Source organism: Oncorhynchus masou, chromosome 16 (genome assembly GCF_036934945.1).
Source record: "Oncorhynchus masou masou isolate Uvic2021 chromosome 16, UVic_Omas_1.1, whole genome shotgun sequence".
Lineage (NCBI taxonomy): Eukaryota > Metazoa > Chordata > Actinopteri > Salmoniformes > Salmonidae > Oncorhynchus > Oncorhynchus masou.
The window spans coordinates 5,296,584-5,315,072 of NC_088227.1; the positions used below are offsets into that span (position 1 = coordinate 5,296,584).

General features: G+C 43.6%; 1 protein-coding gene across 2 annotated transcripts in view; it reads right to left on the reverse strand.

Moving 5' to 3' along the window:
- Positions 1–1,219: 1,219 nt before the first annotated feature.
- LOC135557160 (protein lin-28 homolog B-like) overlaps positions 1,220–18,489 on the reverse strand; it is a 43,848-nt gene continuing 26,578 nt past the window's right edge. For both annotated transcript variants that reach the window (XM_064990368.1, XM_064990367.1), the window contains exon 4: positions 1,220–1,811. In XM_064990368.1, the coding sequence (XP_064846440.1) occupies positions 1,520–1,811 (292 nt within the window). In that variant the 3' untranslated portion in view covers positions 1,220–1,519. The remainder of the gene's footprint in view (positions 1,812–18,489) is intronic.

Consider the following 18,489-nt stretch of genomic DNA (forward strand, 5'->3'; position numbering starts at 1 on the left):
AGCAAGGAATCTGGGAAGCCAGGCAAGGTCTCGAGTGACACTTTTTCTAAGACATGTCTTTCTAGGATTACATGAAACATTAATATCAAGTCGACTAGAGGTTGGCCCCAATCTCAAAGCCTGGATCAAACTTCTCTGTTATGTTTTAGGAAAGGAACAACGTCTCTCACACGTTCCTAACAACCCCACTCACACACAAGCAAGTGCACACATGCCTGGATTCAATACTATTCCCCCACTAGCACTCTGCAGTCAATTGTTAGTACCACTGAACTAGAAAAGCTCATCTTCTATGGTTCAGGAGTGACAGTTAGGCTTCTTTTCGCAGCAGAATACTGGTTGCAATGATGTCTTGTGCCAAAATCTACCCGCTGGGGAAGTACACAGCAAAGGTGACTTCACTGCACCAGGCTATGCCACACACACACACACGCTTGTGCCCACATACACACACACACACACACTTCAAACTAGGTTTAACAACAATCTGCTGTTAAACTAGGTTTAACAGCAAAGCTGGTTGAAATGACGTCATTACAACCATATAATAACAACGATATAACAACCAGTTCCTGGTTCTTATGAAACTATTGCAACCATTGTCGCCCCCCGCGGCAGTAGTTCCAGTTCTGTTTCTGTAAAGCAGAGCGTTGCACATGACCACAAGGGTTATTGAATGGGTCCTACGCCCCCATCCTCTTTCCAACCTTTCACCCTGGTATCCATAGTGCTCTCGCCAACACTGATCAATAGGTCACACTGAAGCATCATTTGGATTCAGATTTTTTGCGGTTCTATTGTTTTTATAGAGGACCAATCAGTGTTTTGTAATCCTGTTCCCGGGGAGACACATTTTAGTTTTTGATGTATCACTAACACACCGGATTGTAAATAACCAAAGGTTTGGCGATAAGTTAAATCAAGTGTGTTACTGCTAGGGCAAAACTAAAATATGCTCGATTAGGAAACACTGACCTACATCAAGGCCTTTGATAAAAGTCTTAATGCTAAAAAAGAGGCATCATGATGTTTAGAATAAAAATATAATATGAAACAAGTGAACTAAAATCTAAAAGGAAACCGAGTTCTATTCAGAAACTACCACACAAAGTGTTACGGATGACACCAGTCATCTAACTCAGGTTCACAATCACCCTAACCCTAACCCCTAACCCTAACCCCTAACCTTAACCCCTAACCCTTAACCCTAACCCTTGTTTCTCTTTTAGACCATTTTGTCTCTTGAGCTGCACTGATTGAGAAGTCACACACAGTCATTCACATGAGTCCGTATCCCCAGCGATGGTTGCCATAGCTGCAACCAGATGACAACCAGTCAGCCAGTCACACACATTCACACAAATCCATATCCCGGTGATCGTTGCCATAACTTCGCTGGTCCCCCCAAAAATGTACCTCCCATTTTTTTCACGAGTGTGAGGTAGATTAGGGATGGGATTTTGGGGGTTCCTTAGGTTAGGGGAGTCAGGGTCATGGTACACCTCTCCCCTTCTCCCGCCTATTTCCTCCACCTCTGGGGGCCACCACAGTGTGACTGGGGTGGCGCTTCCGGGGAGGACGAGGGGCCATCGAGGGGGGATGAACCCGAGCGCTCCTCCTCGTCGGGGGGGTACAGGTCGGTCGAGGTAGAGGGGTGCAGGGGGTCCTGAGAGCCAGTGGGGGGCGCCAGCGCCTTGTGGGGACACTGGGCCACCATGTGCATGATGCTCTGGCAGTAGTGGCATGTCTTTGGCTGGGGGGGCAGTCCACACTCCTTGGCGTGGTGGTCCAGACCTCCACAGTTATAACAGCTGGACAGAGGACAGTGGGAGTGGAAGGGAGAGAAAGAAGAGGAGGGAGAGAAGAACAAACAGGTAAAGGACAGAAAACGGCACCAACTTGCTACTTATATCGAAACAATATTCAATAACTCAAATAAGGATGAATCAACAATTCGATAATGCTTTAATAAAGTAAACAGGTATAAAGCATTACAATGGCGTTATAATGCATTGCAATTATTGTCTTAAGCATCTTCTTAAGCCCCCTTGTGTGTATTTATCCTAACAGAAATCTTGACCAACCATCATCCATTTTGAGTCAGTTGAAAATGTATCATAGAAAGGTGACATATAAAGCCTAATTAGACATTATAAAGGCTCATACAAGCTTATAACATTCACTAATGCATAATACCAGTCAGTTTTATGTAAACTGTCTAAGGCCATAAATCCTTTTGAAATGTGAGAAACAATTCCATCACAGTAGATTTTCATTTATATAGTATTTACACAAATCATTGGTGAAATCAAATCGGGGGGGGGTCCCACTTTAGCATTCTCCTTGCAACAAACAAATATAGGTTTTATTAAGTCTTCATAAGCACAACATAGATGCTTTAGAATGATTTGTAAATGAAGTAGTATAGCACAAGCAAAACACACCACCCTCAATACATTCCTCATATAGGGAGTTTTCTCAATTTTGCATGGAACACAGTGGAACACAGTGCATTGAATTGAAAAATGTAAGGGCTTGGATGGCTTGGATGTCTCTATAGCATTGATTCTCAGACAGACACAATGGACGGTGAGCACTATAAGACAGGCGTGTTGCATCTCTCTTGGTGCATCTCGAAGACCCCTGTTATAAGACCAACAGACCGCTCAATAACAAACCAAGGAGCAGATGTAGAAGAAAGCTGCACTTAATGAGGATTTCGAGATGAACTGTTCATCCTCGATGAAAACACATTCCATCTCTCTCTCATACTCACACACACACACTCCTTGACACGCAATCACAATGAAAACATTGTGCCGATCAAGGATCAAGTACATTTCAATTCCAATTGAGCTGCCGAAGAAAAACTGAATTGAAAAAGGCAATGTTATAACTGAAAACACCATTGCATATATTAGTTAAGAACATATTCTTCTTTACAATGACTGCCTACCGGGGAACAGTGGGTTAACTGCCTTGTTCAGGGGCAGAATAACTGATTTTTACCTCGTCAGCTCAGGGATTCGATCAAGCAACCTTTCAGTTACTGGCCCAACACTCTAACCACTAGGCTACCTGCTGCATATCTCAAACGCAACATCCAATTCAATTAACAAACAGGCTTGAACAGGAGTTGACCTCAGTTCAGAAGATATCGTACCCTCAATATTTCGATGAGCTTCATGTGCTCTTACCGAGCTAAGAAATGGTGCAAACACACTTTACTAGGACCTTGTGGGTTACTAAGGAGCCTGCGGTGGTTACCACGGTAATACTTGGCGGCTAATTGTAGAATGCTGTTAGCATCATGACTGCATTCCACCAAATGCCTCCCTATTCCCTATTCAGTGCACTACTTTTAACCAGAGCCCATAGGTATCTGGTCAAAAGTAGTGCGCTAGGGAATAGGAAACCATTTGGGATGCTACCCAACATAGCCTAGACTGCCTCATTTGTTCTCGCCTCCTCAGAATAGCGTAGACACATCATCCGCAATATTTTAATATTCCTCCCGGGGATTGCTGCTACAATAAAGCATTTGTTGGGTGTCATATGGCGTATGCTCTTTTTATTCTGTTACAAATTCCGAGTTACAAAGCAAATGTTTAATTTAACTCTGAAAGTTAAACACTGATAAACACTTTAAATGAACACATATATACATAAGTGTTGAGAATAGACTCGGTTTATATTTCAATGAATATGCTTCAGTGTTGTAGTACTCGAGTCCAGGACTGGGACTTGCCTTGGACTCGAGTCAAAGGTTTTCATGACTCGTGACTCAACCTCGACCAATGAATATGCTTCAGTGTTGTAGTACTCGAGTCCAGGACTGGGACTTGACCTCGAGTCAAAGGTTTTCATGACTCGTGACTCAACCTCGACCAATGAATATGCTTCAGTGTTGTAGTACTCGAGTCCAGGACTGGGACTTGACCTCGAGTCAAAGGTTTTCATGACTCGTGACTCAACCTCGACCAATGAATATGCTTCAGTGTTGTAGTACTCGAGTCCAGGACTGGGACTTGACTTGGACTCGAGTCAAAGGTTTTCATGACTCGTGACTCAACCTCGACCAATGAATATGCTTCAGTGTTGTAGTACTCGAGTCCAGGACTGGGACTTGCCTTGGACTCGAGTCAAAGGTTTTCATGACTCGTGAATCAACCTCGACCAGTGCAGACTTGGACTCAACCGGTAGTGACTTTATTGTCCAAAAATCTCTCTTTGTTGCATAATTTAACATACAATGTGCAACAGAATAACAGAATTTAGATATTTTTTTTAATTGTTGGATGGCAGGTTTTAGCACTAACAAGGGACTTGTGAATCTACTCACTGATATGCTTTTTGTCATAGTCCATTCAACCTTTTCTTGAAATTTACAAGGAAAAATGGTACTGGTAAAATTATTATTTTACAATGAATCATTGAAAGATTTTTAGAAGCAATAGAAATGCATTTATTAATGTCTCCATAATTGTTTGCCACATTTCTTCTTTTACAGTCACCTTAAAAGCAGGAATCTGCTAACCCCTGTCGCCCCACTGCTTATGTATATGCTCGGTCATTAGTATTACTGACTGCCCCAGCAACGTAGTTATTGTTTTGTTTTCACCATGGTCCTGGGGCGGACAGTAATAAAACTATATAGAAAAAGAGTTGTTTTTTTTGCTGTCCCCACTACAAAAAAAAATAATATCATTAATTACATGAAATTTGGTCCATGAAACTGTAGGATTCCATTCATTTCTATGGGTGGCTGCTCTTTCTGCTGTGACTTAGCCTCTCATTGGCTAATACATAGTGTGACGACCCTCCCACTCTGCCTGCCGAATTATTTCTCTTTGCTCTTGTTTTCCTTAATAGGATGTCGGTGGGCGGAGCCGGGTGGGTTGTCAGCGACATGCGACATACCTGGACCCAGGTGTGTCCAGGGATAAATAAACCTCTTCCCCATTCATTGAGACTCTCTTCATGCAGACACGGTTCGATTTTGGTTGTGGCATTTTTGTGGCTGTTTTGTTTGTTTGCTTTGGCACCTTTCAACACCCCCCATTATCACATCTATGCACGCAACCACTCACTTACACTACTGATTACTGACTCCACACACCATTGTTAATTGTATTTATGTTACTTCAGTTAATACATTTTTGTTATTCCTAATCTCCACGTTGTCTCCCTTTTTGTAATGGACTTTGAGCCGGTTCGTGACAATAGCATCAAAAATCTAGTGTTTATATACTGTCATTGGCTGAAACAGGACCATTAAATCCAATGTGACGAACTCTATTGCTAAGAGGTCATTTAGACCTATTCTTAACTCTGGTTTACGGTCTTGATTAAGACGGATTGAGTGGTAAAACATTCCTTTGTTTCAGTGAACATTCATTCAGTTAAGGAAAAACAGCTAAAGGTACTTCTCAGCATTTCCCAAACCCCTAATTTTACACTTGTTTAGGTCTCTTGCCCCAGAATGTACACAATATATACAAAAGTATATGGACACCCCTTCAAATTAGTTGATTCGGATATTTCAGCCACATCTGTTGTTGACAGGTGTATAAAATCGAGCACACAGCAATGAAATCTCCATAGACAAACATTGGCAGTTACAATGGCCTTACTGAAGAGCTCAGTGACTTTCAGCGTGGCACCATCATAGGATGCCACCTTTCCAACAAGTCAGTTTGTCAAATTTCTGCCCTGCTAGAGCTGCACTAGTCAACCGTAAGTGCTGTTATTGTGAAATGGAAACATCTAGGAGCAACAACGGCTCAGCAGCGAAGTGTGGACCATCCAAGCCCACAGAACGGGACTGCTGAGTGCTGAAGCGTCTAGTATGTAAAAATTGTCTGTTGCTACACTCCCTACCGAGTTCCAAACTGCCTTTGTAAGGAACGTCAACACAATAACTGTTTGTCGGGAGCTTTAAAAAAATGGATTTCCATTGCCTAGCAGCCGCACCAAGCCTAAGATGCGCAATCCCAAGCGTGGTGGTGTAACGCTTGCCTCCATTGGACTCTGGAGCAGTGGAAACGCGTTCTCTGGAGTGATGAATCACGCTTTACCATCTGGCAGTCCGACAGACAAATCCGGGTTTGGCGGATGCCAGGAGAACGCTACCTGCACCAATGCATAGTGCCAACTGTAAAGTTTGATGGAGGAGGAAAAATGGTCTGGGGCTGTTTTTCATGGTTCGGGCCCCTTCCAGTGAAGGGAAATCTACAGAATACAATGACATTCTAGACAATTCTGTGCTTCCAACATTGGGCAACAGTTTGGGGAAGGCCCTTTCCTGTTTCAGCATGACACTGCCCCCGTGCACAACGCGAGGTCCATGCAGAAATGGTTTGTCGAGATCGGTTTGGAAGAACTTGACTGGTCTGCACAGAGCCCTGACCTCAACCCTATGGAACACCTTTGGGATGAATTGGAATGCCAACTGCGAGCCAGGCCTAATCGCCCAACATCTGTCTGACATCACTAATTCTCGTGGCTAAATGGAAGCAAGTCCCGCAGCAATGTTCCAACATCTAGTGGAAAGCCTTGACAGAAGAGTGGAGGCTGTTATAACAACAAAGGGGGGGGCAACTCCATTATAATGCCTATGATTTTGGAATGAGATGTTTGACGAACAGGTGTCCACATACTTTTGGTCATGTAGTGTATATAATATATAGAATATTGGAATGCAGTACTTCTACACTGTGTTCAAGTATAGTTGTAGTTATAGCTCTGGACAGCAGGGAGAAGAGTAGCATAAAGCCTGTCGCATGCTTCACAGTCGAAACACTTTGCGCACATATTATGACGACATTTTGTTACGTTTTTGCTTGTTTTGGTGTTTTCCAGGTTTTTTTTCAGCTGTTCGCGTACACACACAAAAATATAGAGGCAAGTCGAAGTGTGGTAGCTGAAGTCTCCGCCCCTTCGTCGGTGATTGGTCAACAGTACTACTCCTTGTGGAAGTGGGAACCTATGGACGGCATTCTTCAATGAAGTGTTCGTTGTCATTCGTTGACAGACGACTAATTTTCATGCAATTTATTTCACTTGAGAAATACTGCACCAAACATCTTAGTTAGTTGTAAAATTGCACGACGAAGACCTCTAAAGCAAACATGTAAACATTTAATACAGATTTCTTGATTGATCTTATCTTGGACTATTTTGAGGAAGTGTTTCTGGCTATGTTGTTGCTACGGTGGCTCAAGAGGGACAAACAATAGTATTATTGCAGCTTTACTCGTTTTTCAAGCAAGGTATTTGGGGCTGGGGACCTCTTTTGTGACAGCAAATTTATCAGGGACCCCCTCATAAACACAACTCGAGATAAAAGAATAATAGCATTCAAGGAGTTTTTACCATGACTTTGGTATTGGGAAGGAACAATTTAAAGGCCTGTCTCGACACTGGAGAGAAGTTTGCTAATTTCCTGCAATTCTACACATATTTCCATGAGGCAGAGAAATCCTTGCAGTTTTAAAGCTTAAAGTAACTGTCCAGTGTTTCCAGATTTCTATGAAATATGGCCAATAATTAATTACAATATGAGTTCAAAAGTTTTCCTTCCGTTCATAGCACGACTCCAACACCTTCATTAAGTTTGCCAATGACACAACAGTGGTAGGTAGGCCTGATCACTGACAACGATGAGACAGCCTATAGGGAGGTTAGAGACTTTGCCGTGTGGTGCCAGGACAACAACATCTCCCTCAATATGATCAAGACAAAGGAGACTACAGGAAAAGGAGGACCGAGCACGCCCCCATTCTCAGCGACAGGACAGTAGTGGAGCAGGTTGAGAGCTTCAAGTTCCTTGGCGTCCACATCACCAGCAAACTATTATGGTCCAAACACACCAAGACAGTCGTGAAGAGGAGAGTGAAAAGATTTGGCATAGGTCCTCAGATCCTTAAAAAGTTATACAGCTGCACCATCGAGAGCATCTTGACTGGTTGTGTCACTGCCTGGTATGGCAACTGCTCTGCCTCCAACCACAATGCACTACAGAGGGTAATGGTAGCGGCCAAGTACATCACTGGGGCCAAGCTTCCTGCCATCCAGGACCTCTATACCAGGCAGTGTCAGAGGAAGGCCCTAAAAATGGTCAAAGACTCCAGCCACCCCAGTCATAGACTGTTCTCTCTGCTACCGCACGGCAAGCGGTACTGGAGCTACTATCTGTTTATTATCTATGCATAGTCACTTTAACTCTTCCTACATGTACATATTACCTCAATTACCTCGATTAACCTGTACCCCCGCACATTGACTCTGTACCGCTACCCCCTGTACATAGCCTCGCAACTGTTATTTTACTGCTGCTCTTTAATTATTTTTACTTGTCTATTTTTACTTAACATTTAATTGATAAGTAAGCATTTCACTGTAAAGTCTACACCCGTTGTATTCAGCGCATGTGACAAATACAAATTTGATTTGATTTATATTAAGCATGTTACAAACCAGCTTTTCTGTGTTGGAATGGTGTGGGCGTACCACAACAACAGAATGGTGTGGGCGTACCACAACAACAGAATGGTGTGGGCGTACCACAACAACAGAATGGTGTGGGCGTACCACAACAACAGAATGGTGTGGGCGTACCTCAACAACAGAATGGTGTGGGCGTACCACAACAACAGAATGGTGTGGGAGTACCACAACAACAGAATGGTGTGGGCTTACCTCAACAACAGAATGGTGTGGGCGTACCACAACAACAGAATGGTGTGGGCGTACCACAACAACAGAATGGTGTGGGCGTACCACAACAACAGAATGGTGTGGGCGTACCACAACAACAGAATGGTGTGGGCGTACCACAACAACAGAATGACGTGGGCGTACCACAACAACAGAATGACGTGGGCGTACCACAACAACAGAATGGTGTGGGCGTACCACAACAACAGAATGGTGTGGGCGTACCACAACAACAGAATGGTGTGGGCGTACCACAACAACAGAATGGTGTGGGCGTACCACAACAACAGAATGGTGTGGGCGTACCACAACAACAGAATGGTGTGGGCGTACCACAACAACAGAATGGTGTGGGCGTACCACAACAACAGAATGGTGTGGGCGTACCACAACAACAGAATGGTGTGGGCGTACCACAACAACAGAATGGTGTGGGAGTACCACAACAACAGAATGGTGTGGGCGTACCACAACAACAGAATGGTGTGGGAGTATCACAACAACAGAATGGTGTGGGCAAATAACAGTCATTCAAATTATTAAACGCAAGTTGACCGCTGCTCGGCCAATGAGAAAATAGCAAGCATTTCTGAAAAAGGCATGCTTTGACCACAGATACAAGTATATGACGAGTCAACAACATTATTTGGGTATGAGCTAACGGAATGTAAACATTTAAATGTGAGATTTGTCGTGGACAGTTACAGTGAATTGAGTGCATTTTTGGGGAACACAAACATTTGTAAATGTATAATTGGTGGAGTACTGTGGATACCAATATCCCTGTGAGCCTTCCAGGCCTATGTTGCCCATGGTTAGGAACATACATTGTAAATGAATAATATTACATTGTTTTGTATTACACAGTCTAAACTTATTTCACAGATCCATTGGGCAGATTATTTGATTTTGTATTTTTCTATCTGGCTACGGACCCCCTGCAGTGCCTCTACCAATGTAGAACCCCCTGCTTTAGGGAGTATGCAAGCACAGACGTTTGCTTCGCCGAGCCGGGTTCTGCTAGGAGCAAACCCAACATGTGTATGTGGACGTCTTGGCGGCTTCGGTAGCGCAGCCCCGTGGCCCCTTACACAGAACCAAGAGGTTTAATCAGGCTCAAGTACCTGCCACCTTCCTACTAACACAGCTCCCTATCCGAAGCACAGCTCCCTATCCGAAGCACAGCTCCCTATCCGAAGCACAGCTCCCTATCCGAAGCACAGCTCCCTATCCGAAGCACAGCTCCCTATCCGAAGCACATCTCCCTATCCGAAGCACATCTCCCTATCCGAAGCACATCTCCCTATCCGAAGCACGGCTCCCTATCCGAAGCACGGCTCCCTATCCGAAGCACGGCTCCCTATCCGAAGCACGGCTCCCTATCCGAAGCACGGCTCCCTATCCGAAGCACGGCTCCCTATCCGAAGCACGGCTCCCTATCCGAAGCACGGCTCCCTATCCGAAGCACGGCTCCCTGTCCAAAGCACAGCTCCCTATCCAAAGCACAGCTCCCTATCCAAAGCACAGCTCCCTATCCAAAGCACAGCTCCCTATCCAAAGCACAGCTCCTATCCAAAGCACAGCTCCCTATCCAAAGCACAGCTCCCTGTCCAAAGCACAGCTCCCTATCCAAAGCACAGCTCCCTATCCAAAGCACAGCTCCCTATCCAAAGCACAGCTCCCTATCCAAAGCACGGCTCCCTATCCAAAGCACGGCTCCCTATCCAAAGCACGGCTCCCTGTCCAAAGCACGGCTCCCTATCCAAAGCACAGCTCCCTATCCAAAGCACAGCTCCCTATCCAAAGCACAGCTCCCTATCCAAAGCACAGCTCCCTGTCCAAAGCACAGCTCCCTGTCCAAAGCACAGCTCCCTGTCCAAAGCACAGCTCCCTATCCAAAGCACAGCTCCCTATCCAAAGCACAGCTCCCTATCCGAAGCACAGCTCCCTATCCAAAGCACAGCTCCCTATCCAAAGCACAGCTCCCTATCCAAAGCACAGCTCCCTGTCCAAAGCACAGCTCCCTGTCCAAAGCACAGCTCCCTGTCCAAAGCACAGCTCCCTATCCAAAGCACAGCTCCCTATCCAAAGCACAGCTCCCTGTCCAAAGCACAGCTCCCTGTCCAAAGCACAGCTCCCTATCCAAAGCACAGCTCCCTGTCCAAAGCACAGCTCCCTGTCCGAAGCACAGCTCCCTATCCGAAGCACAGCTCCCTATCCAAAGCACAGCTCCCTATCCAAAGCACAGCTCCCTATCCAAAGCACAATCAGAACACCATTAAGATAAACCACAAAGTACTCCAATTATCCCAACTACACTGAAATAACCAGGGAACCCTTTCGGCAGATAAGGGGGAGTAAGAGTGGGATTGGATAGCCAGAATAGTATAGCAATGGCACAGTGATTTGGTCGATGCAGATATTGCACTCACATCTACTGTAGTGTTGCATGGTATACCAAAACGTCTGTACTTTTTCAATACTGGAACATGAAAAACGGTTTGGTACTAGAATTTGTTACTTTCGGTAATTCTATCAAATGCGTCTCGCGTCATATACGGTCTGAGATGAGCGAGTCTGTCTAGTAATTTGTCTGAATCTTCTCAAGGTGGCAGTAGTAAGCTAGCCAGGCTCCTTGCGCTTGCGCATGCTGCTGACACCGTGCGAGACACTTTTGAGAAGCAAGAGAGAGAGAGAAAATGCCGTCAACATGGCCTCTTCTAACGAAAACATCATACCTCCACTCCAGCAGGTTGGTTACAAAACTGGCTCCAGAAGCAAAATATGGGAATACTTTGCTTACAGAGCAGATGAAAACCAGCCTACCAAAAGGTGTTACAAAGCAGTGCAGTGAGGGAGGTTCACTTCCAAAAATACATTACAAACTATTTTACACATTACATTTGCTTTGTAACGTTATTCTACCAGCAACTAAATTCAAATTGTTTTGGAGTGACAATGACATATATTCTTTTCAGCACTATAATATGATAAGTAGCCAGCAAGCAGCAGCTGGGTGAAGCATTGCACCCTGGGAGTCATAGTATGCTAGGTAAAATCCATTGTATTTCTATGGTGTGACTATACTGAGTGTACAAAACATTAGGAGCACTTGCTCTTTCCATGACATAGACTGATATGGTGAAAGATATGATCCCTCATTAATGTAATTTGTTAAATCCACTTCAAATCAGTGTAGATGAACGGGAGGAGACAGGATAAAGAAGGATTTTTAAGCCATGAGACAATTGAGTCATGGAATGTCTATGTGGGCCATTCAGAGAGTGAATGGGTAAGACAAAATATTTATGTACCTTTGAACGGGGTATGGTAGTAGGTGCCAGGCGCACCAGTTTGTGTCAAAAACTGCAATACTGCTGGGTTTTTCACGCGCAACAGTTTCCTGTGTGTATCAAGAATGGTCCACCTCCCAAAGAACATCCAGCCAACTTGACACAACTGTGGGAAGCACTGGAGTCAACATGGGCCAGCATCCCTGTGGAACACATCGACACCTTGTGTGCCCCTACGAATTGAGACTGTTCTGAGGGCAAAATGGAGGGGTAACTCAATATTAGGAAAGTGTTTTTATATTTAAGCAATAAGGCATGAGGGGGTGTGGTATAAGGTCAATTTACCACGGCTAAGGGCTGTTCTTAGTCACAACGCAACGCAGAGGGCGTGGATACAGCCCTTAGCCGTGGTAAATTGGCCATATACCACAAACCCCAAAGGTGCCTTATTGCTATTATAAACTGGTTACCAACCTAATTAGAGCAGTTAACCTTAAATACGGTCTGAAATACCACAGCTGTCATCCCAGGGCCCAAACCACCCAGTTTATAATGGAATATAGAAGCTTCAGAAATGAGCTTTAAAGTGTTTTTCATGTAGTTTTGGAACTAAACTATGAATTTAATACATTAAATGATGTAGCTGTAATGAATCATGAATCCTAGGTTTAATAAATGTCAATTTGGCCCAATATTATGGCCATAGATGAGCAAATTAAGCCCGATATGTATCGAATTACAATTTAAAAAACAGTTTAGCTGTAATTGTAAAATTATTTTGTATGCTCTTGAGTCTCAGATATGGTTTTGCATAAGGAACATTTTAGATAGTCTTCTGTTATTAAAATGGTGTTTTATTTTTGTGAGAAGTTGAATCGAGACTAGAAGATGTTCTATTTGTTATTTGAGGTGTTCTATTGGTTATGAGATGGAAAAGGCGTTATTTTTAAAGGCATAATCAGGGAGATTTCCTGCTGTTCGAGGCTTAGCCCGCCCTATACCCATTGATTGTTGAAGAATAACTTAGAAATGGCTTACGAGCTGTGTGTACAAATTTGACAGTAGATCCATTTCTCCAGCACTGCAAGTGGCGGGGGGGCTGCCGTTGGGTCTTAATATACAAACCCCAGATTGTGGCTTTAATGTACACTGTACAGTGTAGCTATGTGCAGTAGCCTCCTACGAAGGAGCCAGATATAGCTCTATCTGGCTATGTTAACTGGCTCTCTGTGTTCACCGCAGCACCAGGTGCACAGACACATGGAGAGTAGGAACTGCATGTTCTCTCAGTAGAAAAGGAGATGGGAGGGAGGGAGGGAGGGAGGGCACAGATACAGCAATCATCAAGCTATTTCAGGGCGTTCCATATAAGCCTTGGGGACTATACAAGACATTTCAAAAAATGCTAATGGTCGGGAAAGAGCTCACATTTAACGATCACTTCTACTGAAAATCTTAAGTCTTGCGCCAGTAATAGGGCAACACAACACCACACACTGTATTCAGTCTTCAGGCATCAAGTCCAGTTTTATTTGTCACATGCTTTGTAAACAACAGGTGTAGACTAACAGTGAAAATGCTTACTTACGGGTCCTTTTCCAACAGTGCAGAGTTAAAGATATAACATTTAAATAATAATAGAAGGTGACACGAAGGCGGGCCCTCCAGATAGCGGATAGAAGAAGACGTCATAAGCCATGAAAAAAATAAATTGGGGGGGGGGGGGGGGAATTAGCTTTATAACTACACCATTTTCTCCCAGCCTCATGACAAAACGTGTAGAATAGCAGGAAATTAGCTCAGGGATTCTTGAAAGTCGTGACAATCCTTGTCGGGCAGGGAAACTTATTGTTGCATTATTTGAGCTTAAAAGTTACATTTAGGGGCATTTTCTAAATGTTATTTCCATGTCAACTATGTCAGCTATTTCCATGTCAGCTAATGGATATTAACTCAAAAGTGTATCGTATGCAGTTTCTTGCAATAGCCCTCTGTGACTTTAAATAATATTTATCTCAAAACTTTGATTCCTAAAAGATGTGTCTGGAGATTTGGTAAAATCCTAAAGGAATCAGGAATGAGCAGGGTCAGCCATACCATACCATTACCTACATACCATACCATACCATTACCTCCATGATCTGGAAAGTTCTCTACTTTTGATAGATTTAAACAAACAATATTGCAATCAACATGTTCACAACAATAACATGTCAACTCCATCTGCCTGACAGATTAGAATATGAATTTGAATTTTGGTTCAAATATATTACATTTAATAAGGTTTTAGAGTCAGGAAAAACTAAATTGCTACTGTGTTAATCATTGATGTCTAAAGTTAACTCTGCCAGTGTGCTGAAAGATTTGATAGAATGGTTCTGTTTTATTTGGAGATTTTCAAATTAATCATTTTCCATATTTTACAAATGAACCTACTTTTTAAGACAAAAATATGTCCGTTTTGAATATCTATTGTCAACAGCAAGTACTTCAATTGTTTAACCATATGTTTCAGAACAGTGATTAAGGGGGTTAGCCATGAGTGACGGAGTTGACAAGCCACTGATGATTAACCCCTTAAATCACTGTTCTGCAACAGATTCTTAAACAATTAAAGTAATAGCCGTGCTAGACTGAAGGGAAAATATTGACATTATTAATGTTGTTTTATGCTCTAAATCTAGACAAACATGCCAAAATGCTGAAGACATTATCCCTGGAGCGTTTAATAGTGCTAATAAATAAAACATTGGAGATTTGAATGATCTAATGTTAGAATTAAACAATCAAAGCCTTTAAACAGTTTTTGGACAATAATTGTAACAAAGGAAATGCCTGGAGGAGTTGGAAAAAAATGCAGTTTGTTGCATTTTATGACACATAAATACAAATAGGAGGTTGTTCTTTTACATGGTGTGGTAGCTGATTGGTCTATCAAAATATATATTTAAAATGTTGTTAATATTAAGACAAATATTTGTGGGGGAAAAGTTGATTGTCTTTCAAGAATCCCCGAGCAGTAAAACAGCAACATGTTCTGTAAGCCCCATCGCAAAACGTGCAAATTAGCATGACATTAGTTATAAAATTCTCTCTGCCCCAATGGGGTTCGGGAGGGGCCTTTGCTTGGACCTTTGGACAGGGCTTGCCACTGATAGAGGGAGTACCAGTTTCGGACAGAGGTACCAAGCCCAGGTAGCTATGTACATACAGGTAAGGCTCTACTACGCCACTGATAGAGGGAGTACCAGTACTGAGTCGGTATGCAGAGGTACCAAGTAATTCAGGTAGCTATGTACATACAGGTAGAGGCTCCACTACACCACTGATAGAGGGAGTACCAGTACTGAGTCGGTATGCAGAGGTACCAAGTAATTCAGGTAGCTATGTACATACAGGTAGAGGCTCCACTACACCACTGATAGAGGGAGTACCAGTACTGAGTCGGTATGCAGAGGTACCAAGTAATTCAGGTAGCTATGTACATACAGGTAGAGGCTCCACTACACCACTGATAGAGGGAGTACCAGTACTGAGTCGGTATGCAGAGGTACCAAGTAATTCAGGTAGCTATGTACATACAGGTAGAGGCTCCACTACACCACTGATAGAGGGAGTACCAGTACTGAGTCGATATGCAGAGGTACCAAGTAATTCAGGTAGCTATGTACATACAGGTAGAGGCTCCACTACACCACTGATAGAGGGAGTACCAGTACTGAGTCGGTATGCAGAGGTACCAAGTAATTCAGGTAGCTATGTACATACAGGTAGAGGCTCCACTACACCACTGATAGAGGGAGTACCAGTACTGAGTCGGTATGCAGAGGTACCAAGTAATTCAGGTAGCTATGTACATACAGGTAGAGGCTCCACTACACCACTGATAGAGGGAGTACCAGTACTGAGTCGGTATGCAGAGGTACCAAGTAATTCAGGTAGCTATGTACATACAGGTAGAGGCTCCACTACACCACTGATAGAGGGAGTACCAGTACTGAGTCGATATGCAGAGGTACCAAGTAATTCAGGTAGCTATGTACATACAGGTAGAGGCTCCACTACACCACTGATAGAGGGAGTACCAGTACTGAGTCGGTATGCAGAGGTACCAAGTAATTCAGGTAGCTATGTACATACAGGTAGAGGCTCCACTACACCACTGATAGAGGGAGTACCAGTACTGAGTCGATATGCAGAGGTACCAAGTAATTCAGGAATCTATGTACATACAGGTAGAGGCTCCACTACACCACTGATAGAGGGAGTACCAGTACTGAGTCGGTATGCAGAGGTACCAAGTAATTCAGGTAGCTATGTACATAGAGGTAGGGGTAAAGTGACAAGGATAGATAAGACAGCAGCAGCATATGTGGTGAGTATGAATGTGTGTGTGTGTGTGTGTGTGTGTGTGTGTGTGTGTGTGTGTGTGTGTGTGTGTGTGTGTGTGTGTGTGTGTGTGTGTGTGTGTGTGTGTGTGTGTCATTATGCATGTGTGTGCACATTATGTGTGTGTGGAAGTATGTGTGAGTGTGTGTGTATAGTCAGTGCAAGACAGTTAGGTTCAAGACAAAAGGGTCATTGCAGGTGTTCCAGCGAGCCATTTGATTAGCTATTTATCAGGCTTGTTTATTCGTCTTATGGCACCATAAAGGTAGAAACTGTCCAGGATCCTGTTTGCCCCAGACTTGGTGTACCACTTGACATGCGGTAGCAGAGAGAATAGTGAATGGGTGGCTGGAGTCTGACAATTCTATGGGCCTTCCTCTGACAAAACACCCCCTGTCAAAATGGCTGCAGTAAAATGCATTAAGATTCACACAAACTTACCCAGGCACACATGTAAGATGGTCTACAATGTGGAAGCTGACAAAGTGACTTTAAATAGCTGTGAAATAGCGGGCAAAGTGCCCTATTCAATGCATGATCATCGAGCGGAATAACCATAGCAACCATAGTGTACTTCGATCTCGGTTTGAATCCACAATATAGGCCCCCTGAGAAAGATTTAACTGAAGCTGAGGACAGAAACATATACAGAGCCTTCAGAAAGTAGTACTGGTACTGTAGCTACAGAGCCTTCAGAAAGTAGTACTGGTACTGTAGCTACAGAGCCTTCAGAAAGTAGTACTGGTACTGTAGCTACAGAGCCTTCAGAAAGTAGTACTGGTACTGTAGCTACAGAGCCTTCAGAAAGTAGTACTGGTACTGTAGCTACAGAGCCTTCAGAAAGTAGTACTGGTACTGTACCTACAGAGCCTACAGAAAGTAGTACTGGTACTGTACCTACAGAAAGTAGTACTGGTACTGTACCTACAGAGCCTTCAGAAAGTAGTACTGGTACTGTAGCTACAGAGCCTTCAGAAAGTAGTACTGGTACTGTAGCTACAGAGCCTTCAGAAAGTAGTACTGGTACTGTAGCTACAGAGCCTTCAGAAAGTAGTACTGGTACTGTACCTACAGAGCCTTCAGAAAGTAGTACTGGTACTGTACCTACAGAGCCTTCAGAAAGTAGTACTGGTACTGTACCTACAGAAAGTAGTACTGGTACTGTACCTACAGAGCCTTCAGAAAGTAGTACTGGTACTGTACCTACAGAGCCTTCAGAAAGTAGTACTGGTACTGTACCTACAGAGCCTTCAGAAAGTAGTACTGGTACTGTACCTACAGAAAGTAGTACTGGTACTGTAGCTACAGAGCCTTCAGAAAGTAGTACTGGTACTGTAGCTACAGAGCCTTCAGAAAGTAGTACTGGTACTGTAGCTACAGAGCATTCAGAAAGTAGTACTGGTACTGTAGCTACAGAGCCTTCAGGAAGTAGTACTGGTACTGTAGCTACAGAGCCTTCAGAAAGTAGTACTGGTACTGTAGCTACAGAGCCTTCAGAAAGTAGTACTGGTACTGTAGCTACAGAGCCTTCAGAAAGTAGTACTGGTACTGTAGCTACAGAGCCTTCAGAAAGTAGTACTGTTACTGTAGCTACAGAGCCTTCAGAAAGTAGTACTGGTACTGTACCTACAGAGCCTTCAGAAAGTAGTACTGGTACTGTACCTACAGAGCCTACAGAAAGTAGTACTGGTACTGTACTGGCCTTCACTGTGGTACTGTAGCTACAGAGCCTTCAGAAAGTAGTACTGGTACTGTAGCTACAGAGCCTTCAGAAAGTAGTACTGGTACTGTAGCTACAGAGCCTTCAGAAAGTAGTACTGGTACTGTACCTACAGAGCCTTCAGAAAGTAGTACTGGTACTGTAGCTACAGAGCCTTCAGAAAGTAGTACTGGTACTGTACCTACAGAGTCTTCAGAAAGTAGTACTGGTACTGTACCTACAGAGCCTTCAGAAAGTAGTACTGGTACTGTACCTACAGAAAGTAGTACTGGTACTGTACCTACAGAAAGTAGTACTGGTACTGTACCTACAGAAAGTAGTACTGGTACTGTAGCTACAGAGCCTTCAGAAAGTAGTACTGGTACTGTA